The sequence below is a fragment of the Aplysia californica genome, unplaced genomic scaffold (assembly GCF_000002075.1).
Source record: "Aplysia californica isolate F4 #8 unplaced genomic scaffold, AplCal3.0 scaffold00179, whole genome shotgun sequence".
NCBI classification, from domain to species: domain Eukaryota; kingdom Metazoa; phylum Mollusca; class Gastropoda; order Aplysiida; family Aplysiidae; genus Aplysia; species Aplysia californica.
Window position 1 is genome coordinate 324,391 of NW_004797449.1, and position 19,191 is coordinate 343,581.

Genomic DNA, 19,191 nt, shown 5'->3' on the forward strand with positions numbered 1-19,191 from the left:
GGGGGGGGTTAAACACCATCCTTTGATTTCATCTTATCGATTAGTTTTCATTTTGGGATCAGCACTATTAATATTTATGTCCAATCAAACACACATTTCGGTGTGGTTTTACTGAAAAAGTTGATTAAAGGCACACAAAAATGCGACTCTTTAAATGTTTTGATATTACGCGTGTCATACATAATAGTTTGTGCTGTTTTTACGGAAGTCTCTTCTGTAAAATGTGTATGCTTTATGCGATGAAGGCCAATGGCCCTGAATGAAATACTATTCTATCTAAATTGTGTCGCTGGGCTGATATAAGACTGAGCGATGATAACGTCTACTGGTGATGAAGCAAATTGAAATACCGGAATACCTGCTTACCTGCCTACCTACTTACCTACATACCTACCTACCTACATACCCACCCATCCATCAACCCACAGACCTACCTATCTACCTACCTACCTACCTACCTACCTACCTATCTACCTACCTACCTACCCCATAAGCTTTAAACGTTATTTTTTAAAATTATAGTTGTTCTGGGCCTATGTCTGAAGGAAAGTGTGTGTGTGTGTGTGTGTGTGTGTGTGTGTGTGTGTGTGTGTGTGTGTGTGTGTGTGTGTGTGTGTGTGTGCATAAATATATATTGCATGAGAAGAAAGGAAGTAGTAAGAAAGGTTTTGAAAATGGGTATTCCAATGTAAAGCGCATTGAGCTACTTTTTTGGCAGATGTTATATATTATTATGAGCGCTATTCTCGACTCAGGATTTTTATTATTACGATTATTGGCGCAATAATTATTACCCTATTACGGTTATTACCACAACAGAAAGATTCCCCCCTTCTGTTCTAACAAAACTCAGAGCTACGCATAAGTCTTACGTCACCTTGTGAGGTAGCAGAATCCCGTGGCGGGTTTGGCCATCTATCCTCCCACTCACCCATTCACCAACCCACCTACCTACCTACCTACCTACCTACCCACCTACCTACCTACTTATCTACCTATCTACCTACCTACCTACCTACCTACCTACCTACCTACCTACCTACCTACCTACCTACCTACCTGCCTACCTACCCATAAAACTCTGAGCTACACTAAAGTCTTATGTCACCTTGTGAGGTAGCAAAATCCCGTGGCGGGTTTGGCCATCTACCCTCCCACCCACCCATCTACCAACCCACTTACCTACTTACCTACCTACTTACCTACCTACCTACCTACCTACCTTCCTACCTACCTACCTACCTACCTACCTACTTATTTACCTACAAAGCTCTGAGCTACGCTAAATTCTTACGTTACCTTGTGAGGTAGCAGAATCCCGTGGCGGGTTTGGCTAGGATAAAGAAGTTGCTGCTGAAGGCGAGGCTGATGCCGGCCAAGATGATGTAGCTCAGCTCTCTCGTGGACGCCTTCACCACAGGGGTGTCGTTGTGGCGCACGAAAATGGCGCAAATCCATCCTGGTGGGAGTGTAAGTAAAAAGACCACGTCGTAAGCGATTTATTTATTTGGAAGACAGGAAAGGTTGATAGTGAAGATATGACAAGAGAAATGGTTGCGGTGTTTGACAAAATGATGATGATGATGATGATGATGATGATGATGATGATGATGATGATGATGATGATGATGATGATGATGATGAAGATAAAAATTATTATTATTATAATATTATTATTATTATTATTATTATTATTATTATTATGTTGTTGTTGTTTTTGCAGTTGTTGTTTTTGTTATTAATATTATAAGGATTGTTGTTGTTATTATTAATATTATACTATTATTATTGTTGTTTTGATAATGATAATGATAACAACAAAACAATAATAATAATAATAAATAATAATCGTAATCGTAATCTTGATAATAATGATGACAATAATAATGATAAGTAATAGTAGTATGAGCGTAAAAGTAATTTAACTGATGAGTCAAAGGACAGAAAATGCACATTGTGAGACCAATTTAATAATAACAACAACAGCAACAACAACAACACCACGCATGCACGTGTACACAAACCCACACACATACACACACACACACACACACACACACACACACACACACACACACACACACAAAATCTTACATACGTACATAATTTACCGACAAAGGATTGTATTGAACAAGTGTGTCTTTGGTTTTCTTTATACAGCCGTCATTATTTCAATGTCACTCATTCAACTATTATTCCAATGATTAAGTGTACTTGACAGCGTTGTTTCCTTCAGATTCTGCTCCTGTGTACCTAGCAAACAATTCTCTAAAGATATTTTCACGTAACCGTAGATGTCCCAGATGTCCGAAAGACTATACCTGGAAACATGGAGGTGCCATCTGTTGCTCGGAGGTTCATGTGTAATGATCCACCATTGCTCAGGACCGCTATCCACCATCATATACTCTCCCTCTGTCATACTTAGACCAGGCTATACCTTGATGTTATCGGACCATGTTGTTCGTTGTCCACCCTCGGCCTTTTTGCCCTGCATCTTGCGTTTAAAATATTAGTATGCTCCTTATAATGGTCTGGTGGTCTATTACATGATCAAAGTATTGTATTTTTCTACTTTTCTTTCTGTTAAGCATGGTTTGTCTTTTATAGAAAATCTGACACACCGCATTGTTGGTCCTATTTATTTTCCAGCTAATTCTGACAATTCAGCAGTAGCACCAGACCTCAAACGCAGATATTTTGTTTTCTTCTTTCTTTGTTTAAGTCCAAGACTCAACGCCAGATATAATCCATCGGTACTCTAAGATGTCTATTGTGTTAGGTCTCCAAAGCTATCACTTTTACTTCTCTTTCAGTCAACAGATATCGTGTCTATGCTCAAAAGCTCATTTGTGAAGGATGCTGACAAAATGAGTTGCTTCTCAGATTCGAGACCTATGGAAATAGATATATGTCACGCTAATAGGTGAAGTTTTTACAATTTATTAGTATGAAATAACAAAAGTCTTATTATACTTTAAGAATATTGCAACAATAGAAAATCTACAAAATTTGACCCTAGTGTCGATTTTCGGCCAATATCTCCATTTGTGGATTGCGAGAAGTAACTCATTTTGTTAGCACACATCACATTTATGTTTCATCTAAACAAAGAGGAAGTTGCGTCAGTGTCAGTGAGGCTAAGTAAGTTTCCCGGATTTCTTTGGGTGAGTCTTCGGAAGGAAAAGCAGGAAAAAAAAGATCCGATATTTCAAAGGAAACGTCAACCATTCTCCTCCCAGAATGGTTATTAATGGCTGGCATTTCATAGAAGAAGAATTTCCGCCCCACACACAGTCCATTAACGCTTAGAAGTCGGCACGTCTATTGAGTCGTTGATGCAATATTGTTGTTTTTTGTTTCTTTGTTTGTTGTTGTTTTGTTTTGTTGGGGGGTGCTTTGTTGTTGTTGTTGTTGTTGTTGTTGTTTTTGTTGTTTTCTTATTTCCCTCATTGATCATAGATATTTGCTTGTCTTCACTAACTACTATTATATTCTCATACATTGAATCTTCATTCATTTCTGAACTTGTTTGTATTCAATACAAGAGTGTAGCTTGAACGTTAAAAGAATGATAAGCTAACGTGTGCCTATTTTCAATTAATGCAAAAAATATATGAGAAAGAGGCCCACGACTAGTAAGAGTTTCTTCCTGTCGGTACAATGATCAGCACTGCTGTTCTTTTTTCACTGTTTTCTTCTTCCTTCTCTGTAAACAGTCATGGTGTCTTTGCAAAGTAAAACCAAGCATCGCTATGAATTAAGGGGAAAACAACCAACTTGCGTCCGGCGCGTTCATATGACCTTATACAGGTGCCAGCACCGTAAAACGTTTACCAAACTGGAACTATAGCAGTCGCTCCTCGCTGGTCCACAACCCTAGAGTTACAAAGTTCTGTCTGCTCAGTCAGTTCAGTGCCTTGTTTTGAGAAATTTTACGTCAAATCCTTTGAGTTTCACAACATGTCATGCTTTTTCGAATGTCATTCTATTCATATCTTGATAACCACTCCGGATAATCTTACGATTTTTATAGAGCAGATAGAGCATTTTGGTTTCTGACCTCTTGGTCTTAGTAATTCAAAATGACCCAAAATATCAGATAAAACATTTTAATTCCTATGTAGTGATCTTGTATTTCTAAAAGACAGAAAGAAGGCAAGACGTATTCCCAACCTGTTACACAAGTCCCGAGGACCGCCAGACTTATGCAAATAACAGCCCCAGTGTCCATCCAGCTGATGAAGTCGATTGGAATGGCCTCACAATCTGTGAGAGGGAACAAATAGAGGGGAAACAACAATAAATAATCAGGGACACTGCTTAATTAACTTTGCGGTACAGATGACACCTGACTAAATTCAGTCGGTGGTGTAGCAGTTAGCACGTTGCTGACACACGCCGGTGACCCGAATTTGATTCCCCAGTAAGGTAAATTTTTATTTAATATATAGGTCTTTCTGTTAAGATTATGTCGTGTCCTTCTCAGTACGGGTTGGCCCTAACAGGCAGGATCAAAAGCCTGCCTCCTAAAGGATCAAAATTGTGTTGAAGAGGGCGTAAAATTACCTTCATTGAAAAGAGCAATAAATCAATAGAAAAAAAAAGCCATGAGCACCTGTTTTGTTGAAGTCCGGCCACATGCCCCGGTCACAAGGGCGACAATCTGTGCTGTTGTCCACCAGGACCTCGTTCTCCAGACACGTGGTACAGATCCAGCAGCAGGCGGCGCCCTTCACCTTCTGCAGGGTCGATCACAAGGTCAAGGTCAGGGACAACATGGAGTTTACTCACAATGTGAAGGTCACTGACAATATGGAGGTCACAAGGTGAAGGGCACTGATTATATGGAGGTCAGGATGTGAGGGTTACTGATAATATGGAGGTAACAATGTAAAGGTTATTGAGAAGAATATGGAGGTCACAAAGTGAAGGGCATTGACCCTAACGAAAATTACTCCATTTTCATTCACAATGGGTTGGTCTTTTTTTGGGGGGAGGGGGGGATTCATATTCAGAATTTTTAAAAGAGTTTTACGGCATTTGCAAAACACATAGATCATATAAGTGTTGAAGATTGGAGGTGTCACTAGAGAGTACTGTACAAAGAAAAGGATAGGGATGATAGATTTTTTTTTATAGGAAAGAAGAAGCAAACTACAGGGTGATCCCAAAAAAACTTTACAACTTGTTTAGTAAATGTCTTCCTCCACACTGAAGTTTTGCGTTTCAGATTTGAACCTGACATGTGAAAGCCAAAAGGAATTTGTCTGATACGTATTTAAGATAAGTCCATTGAATGGTTTTGCTCTATATAGCGCATTAAAAAAACAACCCATTTTCAACTTTGTCGCCATTTTCATAGTTTGACACACCAGTTCGCATTAGGCCTTCCACTAAAAGTTGCAACAATCGCGCCATATTGCAAGCTGCAGCAGTCTAACAAGTCAACAGAAGTCTGCAGATATTATTTTTCCAAATTTTGTTTGCCTGCTGGGATCATGGTTACCTTTAGTAAAGAGCAGAGAGCTTTTTGTACTGAACATTACCTCTCCACAAACTCACCATCCCTGACCTTTCGTAAGTTCTGCGCACGGCATGGAGAAAATGCTTAGGTGCCCTCAAGACCTTTGGCGTCATGAGTAGAGAAGTTCCGCCAGTTTGGATCCATGGCGATTCAGAACTAAAAAGTTCTTTAAAAAATGACAACGTCGGGTCGAACACACACCATGCGCAGCCCTTTAAACGTCACCAGAGTGCAGATTTCAGAAGCCGAGTCCTATGAGACGTCTGTCCGTAGACGATCTGCAACTAGGACTTTCCTACACATTAACAGTCTGCATTCTCATGGCATATGTTAACCTACAACTATACCATGTTCATCTTCGCTAGGCCGAGATGACATGGATCTGAGCATAGCAATGTGATTCTTCGATTGTCTTGTAAAGAGGTATCATTTCTTCGATGACATTTGGTTTAGTGCAAAGCCCATTTTCACCCTGCAGGATATGTTAACTTTAAAAAATGCTGTCTATTGGGCACCCCCACTCTATTGTCTCTAGAAGCCATTTCTTAGTGAACATGTACAGTGTATGTGGCTTTAAAAACTCATGGTTTAGCAGGTCCTTGTGTTATGGCGCCAGTGAACATTTCGAGCGACGCGTTAAAAATTTATCGAGTCCAAAGGAGGGAATGTGGAGCACTGCTTCTAGGAATTTCAGAATGAAATCATTAGGTTTTTAAAACTCTGTAAAAGACTTTAAATATTGTTTAAATGTCATAGGGATGGAAAATTAATGTCAAAGAGAAAATAAAGAAAAAGCTCAACTAATCTTTTCACGACTTCCTTTACAAGATTTTTTAACAGTGGTGAACTTTGCGTTTTTAGGTGTGTTTTTTTTAAAGCCGTTTTCGGTTTCAAAATATATTTCTTCTTCTTGGATTTTATATCAAACACATTCCTTTTGAATGAATTATGTCAGTTCCAAATTACAGCACTCTACAACAATTTTTTGCGCGAGATATTCAGAAAAAAAATTGTAAAGTTGTTTTTTTTATCACCTTGTGTACATAAGAACACTCGCCAACCATACACAAACACACATACACACACACACACACACACACACACACACACACACACACACACACACACACACACACACACACACACACACACACACACACACACGATGTGAAGGCCACTGATACTCATAATATGAGGGTCACTAAATCCTAAATGATCTAAATTGTGTTGGTGCGGGCGTAAAAGCACCTTCAATTTAGACCCCAAAAATAGATCGTCTGTCAAGATACAAAATATTAACAAAAGAAAATGCTTAGTCAGAACAATGACACGCATGGACCATAACATCTCTATTACGCCTGTGTTCAACTTTTTAGTTTTAGTTTTCATAAAAATGTTACGCAACTCAATTAGGTCAGATAAATGCCGAAGATTAGGGGTGCTACTAGAGAGTAACATGCAAAGACAACAAGGAGAGATAAAGAGGAAAGAAGACGTCTGATAGGATAGAGAGTAACATACAAAGAAAACAAGGAGAGATAAAGAGGATAGACGACGTCAGAAAGGAACGAAGAAACAAATCACACACAGAGCACTCATCAACCTCCAAGCCGTGTGTTCACCTTTACCTGTCCCCAGTTGCATGCTCACCTTCGCCTGTCCCCACCTGCAAGGTTCGCTGCACACTGACCGGATGTGACCTCCGTACCCCCCGCTGTCCCGCCGACCCCGAGGCCAGTACACCGGATGTCGGTTCAGGCGCAGGCTTCCGGTCATCCAGTGGCCGATAGTGACGTATTCGTAAGTGGTGTTTCCGTCCGCGGTCTGCCGGGGCTGGTAGTTGAGGATTTCATACCTGTAGTACACGCAAGTCACTCACAGTGACTCGTTTTGGTAAGATTTTTACAGAAACTTACAACACAAGCACGGTCATATAAGTGCCGACGATTAGAGGTGTTACTAGAAAGAAACACGAAGAGAAAAGAAAGAGGAGATATAAGAATGATAGATGTTTGAAAAAGAGAAGGAGCAAACCACACCAGAACACCTGCCAACCACCCACGTTAATAGTCGACGTCAAGTCCCTGAGGTGTCAATTTTGCTGGTGGGGGGGGGGGGGTTGTTCTTGTTTTTTGTTGGTGTTGTCTATTTTTTGTTAGTTGTTTTTTTTTGGGTGGGCAGGGGCGGGGGTGTTTGGTTTAGTTTGGGTTTGTTGTTGTTTTTTTGGTTTTGTTTAATAAAAGTTGATTTTTACGCCCCATTGACACAATTTAAATAATAAACTGTGTTTATCTGAATAATAAAATATGTACCTTTAAAAACAAAAACCACTATTGCTGCAATAATATTACGTCTCGTAATAACATATCCTGCCTCATATTAGTGTATCTAATCCCAGTCGCCAGATAGTTCATCCACCGGTGTCCGTGATGCAACGGCTAGGCGTTTTGCTGTCACAGACAGGAGACACGAGTTCGATTCCCATTGAGGGGAGAGTTTTCATCGAGTATCTCGGTCTTTTAGCTGTAATTTTGTACCCCTTTCAGGGATGTTGTATCCCTCTGAGCCTAAATTATCTAAATTGTGTCGATGGGTTTGAAAAAACAAAACAATAACGGGTTAAAAAATAGAAGGAAAAAAAACCTAGTGTGCCCTGTCACGTGAGACATTTATCCAGTCATGTGAGATATTTATCCAGTCACGTGAGACATTTATCCAATCACGTGAGACATTTATCAAGTCACGTGAAAATGTATTCTGTCATGTGGGGTATTTATCAAGTCATATGAGACATTTATTCAGTGGTGTGAGATGTGAGACATTTATCCAGTCACGTGAGACATTTATCCAGTCGCGTGAGACAAGTATACAGTCACACGACAGTGTAACCACCACACTCACCGCCCCGGCGGATCCCCCTTGCTGTCAAAGTGAACCATCTCGCCGCTGTAGCCCCGGAAGCTGACGTTGAGCAGGTACTGCAGGAAGACGCTCCCGTTGATGGGCTCCATGGCCGGGCACAGCCCCTGGAAGCCCGGGCAGACGTGCGCGTGCATGTTGTGCAGGGCTCGCGCCATAGTCGTCACGGCGTTCACGACAAAGCCCAGCTTGGAGTCCACGATAGACCCGGACAGGCTCTCGTTCCCTGGGGTGGCATATAAAGTTGTAATAACGAATTTCTACTGTCTCTGAGGGATACAAAACAAATGAGTACAAGGGGAAAATGTCATTTGTCTCAATTTAAAAATGGTTGCCATGTTCTGATTTAACCTTTTGTTTAATTTATACATTTCTTTTTATCCAACACTATCATATTTAATTTACCAGAACCAGCAATTGTCAGTGCCATTGACGTATTTTAAACTGGTGCTGGTTTGGGGGGGGGGGGGGGGGGCTCTTATGCTATTCGGTTAGTTTGTTTGGTCTCTGAACAATATCAGAAAGGCAAAACACGGTAGAATGGGGCTTTTGTCGATTGGTATTATCTTAAAGCCTGTTCTGTAGCAAAACGTTTAATGAAAAAAGAAATACGCATCGATCTTGAATAGAAGTTGAGACATTATTTTGCGATTAAATGAGGTAGGGGTTGCCTGTTGTCGGAGGTAAAATTAGCGAGAAAATGGACGACAACGTTTGGGGACTTCCGAAGCTTGAGTGTCCTTGAAAACTGCAAATTTACTATATTTGCGCATCTGATCAATATTTTTTCTGTAAAACCCATACAAAAATACATTTTTTAACGAGACATAAAATGTGCCGGCAACTTGTACTTTTTTCTTTCCAAACTGATGATCCATTGTCTTCTTTTATTATTATAGGATTTTTCTCCTCAGTTATCTATAAAGCCTTCTGATATGTTCTGACCATCTGTTCTAAACTTCCTTCTATAATTATGACAATCTGTTTAAGGCCTGTGTGTCCGTTAAAACGCCCCCATAATGTGCAATCTATATTTGAGCATCGTATCTTCGTGCTGACTTCTTCAGTTTTGGATTTCATGTTTTTGCTATTTTTGCTTAGATTCGTCTATCCTTTATTCACTGATTATTTAGGCATGTTTCTTTTCCTTCATTGCTTTATCATAAGTATAGAAACACAATAGTCATACGTATAATTTGTCAGCTGTTACGAAATAAAGCCTCAGCGTTGTCGGCTGGGTTAAAATAATTATATTGTGTATTGGGCTTACAAATCTTTTTCATTGTGTAGGGGAAATAAATTGTGTAATGAATGCTCAAACTTTCTTCAACGTATAAGATAAATAAATTGGGTAATGAATGTTCAAACTTCTTTTGTCATATAAGCGAAATTTATTGTGTAATGGGTATATTCAAACGTTCTTTACCGTATAAGCAACGTTATCTTAGGCATAAGAGTCAAATCTTCTTCAAAGCTTCTATATGATTTTTAGAAGTGCCATCTAAATCACGAGCCATTCCAAATATCAACATCTCATTTTATCACATATTTATAGAGCAAAGTGACTTTGAACTGTGTCTTGGTCCTACATGTCAGCGCTATCTCTGATCAACTCAGGCATCATTCTCAAATCGTTACTTCTCACAATCCTCTCTCTCTTTTAACTACGCTTCCAGCAGCATGCTCCCTCTTAGATTTCTCTCAGGAACCTCATTTCCCCTAGCGCCAGTTTCATTCATCTAAGACCGACACCTCTCCGTCCTTCCTTTACACTTTCTTTTACCCCGGCCAGATTAGCTAAAATCCGATTTAGAAGGTCCTATAATAGGGCTTTGGCCCTCTGGCTAGTCAGCCCAAAAGCGTCTTAGAGCCCGCTGGTTTCTCTTATCGCCAATGACGTATGAAGTGTTCTCCATTGTGCGGGAAGCCCCCCAAAAGTTCCAAATTAATCAATGGTTCCCTTGGACGCTCATTTGGTTTTTTGCTTCGCTTCTCGCCTCTTCATTCATTTTTATGTCGACTTTTTTTCAGATTCCAGTGTCATTTGCTGCGAACAATCTCTTCATCGTGCAATTCTTTTCCCCGGCCAATCGAAGCGTTCCTTCATATCCCGTACAAAAGCTCCTCCCCGAGTATGCCGGCGCGCGGCTCAGCCGGGGACCCCAAGACAAAAACCTGGCTCTCCTTGATAAATGAACGACACTTGTATTTCTTTTGATCCTTGCGTCGAATTTTGATTTTTGTCTTATTTTCTTTGTTAAGTTTTCTCTTCTTTTTTCGTTGACCAAAGGGCTTCCCTGGAAGACACTTCATTTTATCATCACGTATTATTTATCAGTGGTAGATACATCACGTGATCACATATTTTAATTGCCACTGGTAGATACATCACGTGATCACATATTTTTACTTGTCACTCTATACATTACGAGATCAAATTTTACTTGTTACTGGAAGGTTCCCATACGATTTCGTTTTACGCATATGAAGTTATTAGAATCATGATTATTCATTTGTGTACTTGCCTATCTTGATTTTACAGTTTCAATGTAGGTGTTTCACGCCCCCATTGACACAATTTAGATCTTTTGGAAACTGCAAAAGTAACATCTCTGTGCCTTTGGTCTACTTTCTTCGGTAAAATCCACACCCAAATGTTTTAAATAGACATAAAAAGATGTTGAGTCCCAAAAATGTCAATATCAATTGCCCAACTGGCGGAAAATTGATTTTTTTTTTTCGATTCTCTTATTTTGAATGAGTGTTTGATTTCACTTCGATGCCACACAACTGTCACTGTTTTACTGGTAAGTAATTAATATCTCAATTTTGTTTGGCGGTGGAGGGGGGGAGAGAGAGAGAGGGTGGGGGGGGGGGGGGGGGTAGAAAAATCAATGTAAGTGTTTTGATATGCCAATCTAGCATCTATACAATTCATGTCTCATAAAATGCGGGCTCTGGACTCTGCCGGCCAGGGCCAACCCGAACTGAGAAGGATACCACTTTCCAGCAGAAAGTATGACATGCTCGATAAAAATGTTACCCCATTGAGGAATCGAATTCGGGTTTCCTGCCTGCGACAGCGACCCGCCAAACCGTTACACCACAGACACTCGTGTCTTATATTAGATACATTCTTACGAAAAGTCTTGGGCTGTTATCAATATTGCATTACATCGAGGGGCTCTCAGAGATATCAAGCAATTGCTTTTCCTTTGTTCTTTTGGTCCCACGAAAGATTCTTCAGAAGCTTTAAATTTGTCTGCCTTGCTTGTCTTGTTTTCAGCCAGGAAGAAGTGGCGGCAATGTTCCAGGTGGTCTACTTAAAGACGCGAAATCCTTTATGGAGTTTCCGTACTTTTTTCTGGTTGGCTTATTTGTGCCCTTGAGAATAAGAGTGGCTTATCTGCACTTCTATTCAAAACAGACTTATCACTACCAAGGAAATAAAGCTATATCATATCTTTTAGTCAAATAAAGGTCTGACTTTTTAGAGGTTATTTCGGTTCTCTCGCAGTTGCAACCCAGATGTCGTTCACATATCTAATTTTTTTACAACAAAAATCCCCTTTTCTCTAAACAACTCAACGCAGAGTCGGACCAGCCTTACTCTCGTGGGCACAATTTTGTGTCTTTGTCGGCAATAATGCAGGCCCAAGAGAACGACATGTGGTTTCCAGTTCAGTGTTGTTGATTATAGAACCCTCACATTCATTTATTATGGAGCATCTGTCACGGCATAGAAATATATGTGCCTTTCTGTTGTTAAAAAAAAGTAATGTATGTGTCCCCCATCTCCCTCCCACTCAACAAAATTTAGATGATAATTTCGGAGGCAGGCTTTCGACCCCGCCTCTCGGGAACAACCAGAGCCGAGAGAGACACAAGCATCCCAGCAGAAAGACCCAGACACTTCATAAAACTTCTCCCCACTCGGGAATTGAACTCGGGCCTCCTGTATGAAATAGCGAAGTGCCTCACTACCACATCACACGTCTTTCTGTGGCACCCTGGTTCGTTGTTGAGCTTCGTGATTCATTTCCTACAGTTAGGCCTACTTAGTTCACGCTTAATTAATTGTTCTCGAAAACCTTTTTCAGCAACGTTTCAACTGTATTCTACTGACATATGTACTGTAGCGGTTAGATGCTTTGTTGTCCGTCGCAGGAGACCCTACTTCGATTCCCAAATGGACATACAATTTTATCGAATATCTCAGCCTTTCTGCTTGGATATTGTATCCCTTTCAGCCCGGGTTGGCCCTAAAGGGAAGGATGAGACGCCAACTCCCTTAATGATCTAAATTATGTCAATAGAGGCGTAAAAATACGCTCATTTAAAAAAAATAGAGAGGAAGCCGACCTCAGACAGCGCGGAGCTAACAGCGGAGCTCTCGTGCGCTGTGAGGAAGGAAAGCTACATAATGGACTCCCGCGCGCCGAGCATTGATTCTCAATTCTGGGACTCTCGAATTACCGCTGGTATAGCCGACTCTCGTCACTGCAAGACCAGTTTCCCGGGATAATACAGCACGGCTCGGGGGGAAAAATAGTCTCCGGATAAATAGTGTCTGCCTCAATGCTGGTTTACCCAATACTGTTTAGCGAATACTGTTTTCACAAATACTGATTTAGCAAACACTGTTTTAGCAAATCACTGGTTTGGCTAATACTGTTTTTGGCCAATAAATTGTTTTAGTCAATACTGTTTAAGTTAAGCAAATTCTGTTTTAGCAAATGTTAATACCGTTTTTGCTAGTGCTTTAAGATATTGTTTTAACAAATACCGTCTAATGGCTAATACTATTTTAGCAAAGTACTATTTGGGCAAATGCTGTTTCAGCAAATACTGTTTCAGCAGTACACTGTTTTAGCAAATATTGTTTTAGCTAGTACTGTTTTAGATAATGCTGGTTCAGCAAATACTGCTTGAGCCAATACTGTTTTGGCCAATACGTTTGGACTACGAAACAGGCCTTTCCCCAGAACTCTTTTGTCCTCAACACCGACACACTCACTGACACACTCACCGATACAGGTAGTATTCACCGACACACTCATTGACACTAACACCGGCACAGGTAGTACTTACCGACACACTCATTGAGACTGACACCAATACACTCACCGACACGCTCATCAACACCAATACCGGCACCGACACAGATCACACTCACTAACATCGATACACTCACCAAGACACTCCCGACACTGACAGTGCTCACCGACATCGATACACTCACTACGACATTCACCAACACCGACATCAATACGGACACCGACACCGACACCGACACCGACACTGGCAGCACTCACCGACACACGACCTTCTGTATCCCCTAAGACTTGTCTTGTTCAGGGAACACTGGAACCGCTGCTCCCAGAAACTGTTGAGCCAGGGATTGTGCGGGGAGCCGAAGGGCCGGAGGTTGTCGTAGTGAGCCTTGAAGTCGGGCAGGGGCGGGGAGTAGAGCTTGAACGAAATGGCGCCGATAGCGGCATTCTCCTGTCCCTCCACGACGTCACGGCGGTTACCCCAACCGTCACTGGTGAAGAATAAATGAGAGCTCCTGACCTGACCATCAAAAAATTATTTACAGAGGCACCAGCCAGCCGTGTCTAGGAGCTGTTTTAGCCTCCTCTTTCTCCTGTCTATGAATTTATCTCTTTTTTTTCAATTTGGTTCTACTTTTATGCACCCTGTATCTATGATTTTTTAAACCTGGAATTCGCCTACAAATGACAGGTGGGGATATTGAGGAGGTGGATAGATTAAGGAGGTGGAGAGATAGGGGGGGAGTCGTGAATGATAGAAAGCACCGTACAATGAAAGATAGAAAAAAAACTGATCTCTTTAGAGGAGCGGCGTCTTCCATGTAATACTTTTGTATACACGATAGTGATTAAAAATTTGTCAGGAAAATAACATATGCTCTTTCTCAAAAACAGAGAGAAGGAGCTTCCGGGTTTGTCGAAGTAGTAAAGTGGGAAATCTCTCTCCATTCATGTTTGTGTATGCTATGGTCACATATACATATAATAGAATATTCGTTTGATAAAGATAGATTCTACAAAGACTGCACGAGCCCATCTGACCTGATCAAAATTCTCAGTGCCACACACATGGTTTTGGCATATATTTTTCACATTTCTGAATCTCTCAATTTACAGCAAAACTTAAAAGCTGGGTGAGTATAATTAACCTATAAATAAATGGTGAGAAAACTGACGAGGTTTTTTTCAGCTCGAAATCAAGGAAAAAGAAAAAAGAAATGGTATTGCAGTGTGTGAATCCAAGGACAGTACACAGTGGATAGTATAGGGATAGAAAGAGAGAGAGGATGGGGTAGTGATACATAGAATAAAGGAGAGACGGGGAAGAGAGGTAGAGAAGGAGAGAGGGTGAGAGAGTGAGAACGCGAAGGAGAGAGAGAGAAAAAAAAGAGAGAGAGAGAAAGAGAGAGAGAGAGCGCGCGCGCGCGCGAGAGAGAGAGAGAGAGAGAGAGAGAGAGAGAGAGAGAGAGAAAGAGAGAGAGAGAGAGAGTTAGTGGGAAGAGAGTGGGACAGGTTTCTATAGCTGGCTCACTATCTGCAATAATTAAAACCGGCATTTTTTCAGGAGGGGGGGGGGGATTACATGGGCCACCTCTCTCTGTTGTACATTTTGCAACCTTAGAATTACAAAGTTCTGTCTGTTCAGTGCCTAGTTTTAATAAATTTGACGTTAAAAAATGTTGAGTTTCACAACACTTCAAGCTTTCCGAATGCAAGCCATCGAATATAATCTTGATATCGACTCCGAATAATCTTACGATTTTGATAGCCAGATAGAGCATTAATTTGGTTTCTGACCTCATAGACTTACAAATTCATAACAGCCAAAAATGTCAAATAGAACTTTTCAATTCTAAGAAAGCCATTTGCGTATGTAGCTACACCAACCTCCCGACAATGAGAAATCTGCCTGTCATTGACTTTCTCGTCGTGGCTAAGAACAGCTTCATGACAGTCTTCCCCTCACAGAAGCAGACGACCACGGTGGCATTTGGGTGCTCTAAAAGATTGCTGAGCACGTCATCAAATGCTGCATCGTCTGCCGAGCTCGCGACCGTGTCTGTTGTAGCGATGCACACACCTCGTTCCTTTACAAGGTCTTTGAACTTTTCGCTACCTTTGATCCCGTAATTACCTGGTAAAAAGGAAAGAAACAGCAAGACTTGGTATTTTGCTTTCTTTTTTTTTTTACATTCTGAATACCTTTTACAGCTTACTGATTCTCTCGCTGATTCAACAACCACTCATTTTGGTGTAGCGGCTAAGCGCTTGGCTGTCGCATGAAGGAGACTGGAGTTCGATTCCCGAGAGGATAGAAAATTTTTGGAAGTTTCATCCCTCTCAGTCTAGGTTTTATTTTACTGGCAGGGCCAAAACCCCGCCTCTTAAAAGATGTAAATTGTGTTGATAAGAGCTTAAAACACCAAAAGCTATTTTTGTTAAAAACTATTCGACGGTGAAATTTGTAACACCATCGGCCCGCCTTAATCTATCGTAGAAAACACGAGATGAGTTCCACGTATCTATTGATTGTTCCCAGCAGGAAAAAATCGATATTTGTGTTCTCTGTTTACGGAAGTTCTTACAGAAAGTTGCCCTAAACGATCTGTGGGGGCTCTCGTGGTCTAGAGATATGGTGTTAGCTCCTCACCCAGTAAGTCCAGAGCTCGAATCTTGACAGCGATGGAAAATATTCTTCTGTAAAAATGTTTTCCTTTCACCTCCTTACTTGCACTCTGTCGTCTGCTTTCTTCTCCACTTTCATCCCCCCCCTCTTTTTTCCATTTCCCCTCTCCCCTTTGCCCCCTCCTCTGGGCTCCTGAATCATTCTGCTGCCTTTTTACTACTAGTACTACTCCTTGGCTCCCCTTACTACTGTCTTTCAGCTACACCTCTGATCTTAGGGTAGGTAAGATCAAACGCTGAGCCTCCACAGATAAGGGCGAAAAAACTTCGGAGGTCCCATGTGCAAGTTGCGCACATTAAAGATCCCTCGACGGTCCTAAAATCGATAAGAGAAGGCTCCAGCCACTACTCGGGGACTCATTGCGTCTTACCGTCAGAGTGCACGACAGAGATGTAGGTCCAGTTGAAGTGGACGACAAGGTCCACCATGGCCTGTGCCTGGTAGCGGTCCGGGGGAACGACACGGAGGAAATATTTATAGTGGCTTTTGTCACTCAGGTCCATGCTGGTGGCCGAGTACCCGATCTGGGGGATGTTGAAAATCTGCAGCAAATTCTGCACCTGAACAAAAGAAAAATAAATTTAAAAAATAACTAGGCATACTGTTTTTAGGTATCAGATCAATTCAGTTTTAATGAGACTGAAGAGAGAGAGAGAGAGAGAGAGAGAGAGAGAGAGAGAGAGAGAGAGAGAGAGATAGAGAGAGATAGAGATAGAGAGAGACAGAGAGAGACAGAGAGAGAGAGAGACAGAGATGACAGACAGACAGACAGACAGACAGACAGACAGACAGACAGACAGACAGACAGACAGACAGGCCAAGACAGAGTTGTGTCCATAAAGGCGTAAAAACACTCAGGTAAAAAAAAACGATAGAGAGATGTGCCGAAGGACAGCGGCATTACCAGACTTGAAAACGAAGTATGAACAAAATTGAACTTGACGTAATTAAAGGGGAATAAGGAGAAGAGAAATTAATGAAGACAAAGACACATTTTTCATGATGATGGCGTTTTAAGACAAGGACATTATATCATGTGTCATGACGCTATGGAATCAAGCCATCGTCAGTTTTGAATAAATGGAGCGATTACATGTAGTATAATATCAATCTTCAAGCTTGTTCATTTGCCTTGCTTTTGACGAAAAAAATACTCGTCTGTCTAGAATAGAAATCGAAATATAAAAGGGAGATTTGAGAAAGGGCACCACTGTTTGGATAAGCAAATAAATATGGTCTTTTGAGTCGTTAGGCTTCCTGTCACGTGAGTAATACGTGTACTAAGTACTCTAAAAATAGGGCATGTTATAAAACAACTGTTTGAGACTTTAAAATGAAGCGTAAAGACTCAAAAGACTAGACCTAAATGTTATAGACAACCAAAAACTTGTACCGTTTCGTTGGGGGTTTTGTTTGTTTGTTTGTTTGCTTGTTTGTTTTCTGTTTTGCTTTTGGGGTTTTTTTTAATTGCCAATATCGATTAATAGATTAACTACAAGGTTTCAGTATTCCAGTTGTCGACCAACCTGTATTGTGGCTTCACTTGAGCCAGGGCCGACCAGTCCGGCGATAGGCTTCAAGTGTTTGACGTCTCTGCATATCGGTGTTGTTGAGCTGACGGTCAGTGGTGTGTGATCCACTGGTGAGTGAACTAGTTGTGAGTGACCCCCAGAGGCCGGGCTAGAAGACAAGCTGTTGGGAGTAGACTGAGCAGGCTTAAGTGAAACGGTCGCCGAGGTCGATTGTACAAAGCTGTTGTTGGAGTTAGTGTCCGATACGTCCGCCCTGGTATCTCCACGGCTGTTTCTGTCGCTATTGCTGTTGCTATTGCTGTTGAGGTTGATGTTGTGGTTGTTGCTGTTGCTGTTGCTGTTGCTCTGACTGGCAATGGCGTCCTTGATGAAGTCAATACTATTCTCTAGCGCGATGGCAGAGTACCAGCAGGAATCTCTGATGTCCCAACCTAGTTTGATGTGAGGTAAGATGGAGGAATCGCTAGGATGGGGAGGGGAGGAAGAAAGTTTTGAGTTTTTTAATCTTAAGTTTGAGAAAAGTTAAAAGCACATCGCCTCATTAATGATTATGTAATACAGGGAATATAAACCAAGACAGACAGACGGAAACAACAGAGGGAAAGAAAAATGAATGAACTACCAGTGACGCCCTCCGAATACCCAAGAGGTGGAAAAACGAGCGGTTTTGTCTGAATATTCTCGAAAAAGATCCTTCAAAAGAATAACATATCAACGGCAAAAGTCGCCCGCTTTTTCCTTGACCGAAAATCGCACCTTCCCTCTACATCTAGCGAAAAAAGAGGACAGATAAAGTAAAATGAAGCGAACATTCTTGCTAAAAGATTTAAGCATTCATTATTTGCTTCGATGAAACAACGCTGGAAGAAAATGAAAGAGATTACATTCGGGAAAGAAGCCAAAAACGTTAAAGTGATTTTCTTTTTAACGTAGGTGTTTTTAAGCCCTCATCAACACAATTTAGATTATTTTGAAGGTGAGTTAGCGACTGGCGAACCAAGCAAAAAAAGCCATTAACCTGTACATTTTCAGAGAGTAGATTGCAAATGGGAAGGAGATGTCATTAATGAAAGTGTTGAAATCTTTGGCGATATAAGAAATGGAATATATGAACTGAAATAACGACTCAAATTTTCGCCGGTTTTAACACTACAAAAAAATGTACGGCCTATTCAATCAGCTGTCAACACTTGGAGAGTCCAACCTAGGATATCTCGTCTGTGTTCACTTTGAAACTGAATGTCGTGTCCCTGTCTTACCTACCAAATTTGCTTACCAAAGAATATAGCGACACGACCAGGACAGGGTAAGACAAGAGGGAAGGATGATGACAAGGGATGAAAGAATTAATTTAAGAAAAACAAAGGAGACAGGCAGAACAAAAAAACACTCGGAGACAGAGAGAGACACAGAAAGAGAGAGAGACACAGAGAGAGACACGCACACACACAGAGAGAGAGAGAGAGAGAGAGG

The 19,191-nt window shown here is 41.1% G+C and overlaps 1 protein-coding gene across 1 annotated transcript in view; it reads right to left on the minus strand.

Moving 5' to 3' along the window:
• Window positions 1-19,191, minus strand: part of LOC101853162 (metabotropic glutamate receptor 5-like) — a 50,108-nt gene that overhangs the window by 15,056 nt on the left and 15,861 nt on the right. The window contains exons 3-12 of the mRNA XM_035969758.1: window positions 17,713-18,181; window positions 16,557-16,746; window positions 15,388-15,634; window positions 13,723-13,991; window positions 13,104-13,117; window positions 8,429-8,706; window positions 7,178-7,382; window positions 4,619-4,742; window positions 4,177-4,269; window positions 1,300-1,459 (exon numbers count right to left, since the gene is read on the minus strand). Of these exons, the coding sequence (XP_035825651.1) occupies window positions 1,300-1,459; window positions 4,177-4,269; window positions 4,619-4,742; window positions 7,178-7,382; window positions 8,429-8,706; window positions 13,104-13,117; window positions 13,723-13,991; window positions 15,388-15,634; window positions 16,557-16,746; window positions 17,713-18,181 (2,049 nt within the window). The remainder of the gene's footprint in view (window positions 1-1,299; window positions 1,460-4,176; window positions 4,270-4,618; window positions 4,743-7,177; window positions 7,383-8,428; window positions 8,707-13,103; window positions 13,118-13,722; window positions 13,992-15,387; window positions 15,635-16,556; window positions 16,747-17,712; window positions 18,182-19,191) is intronic.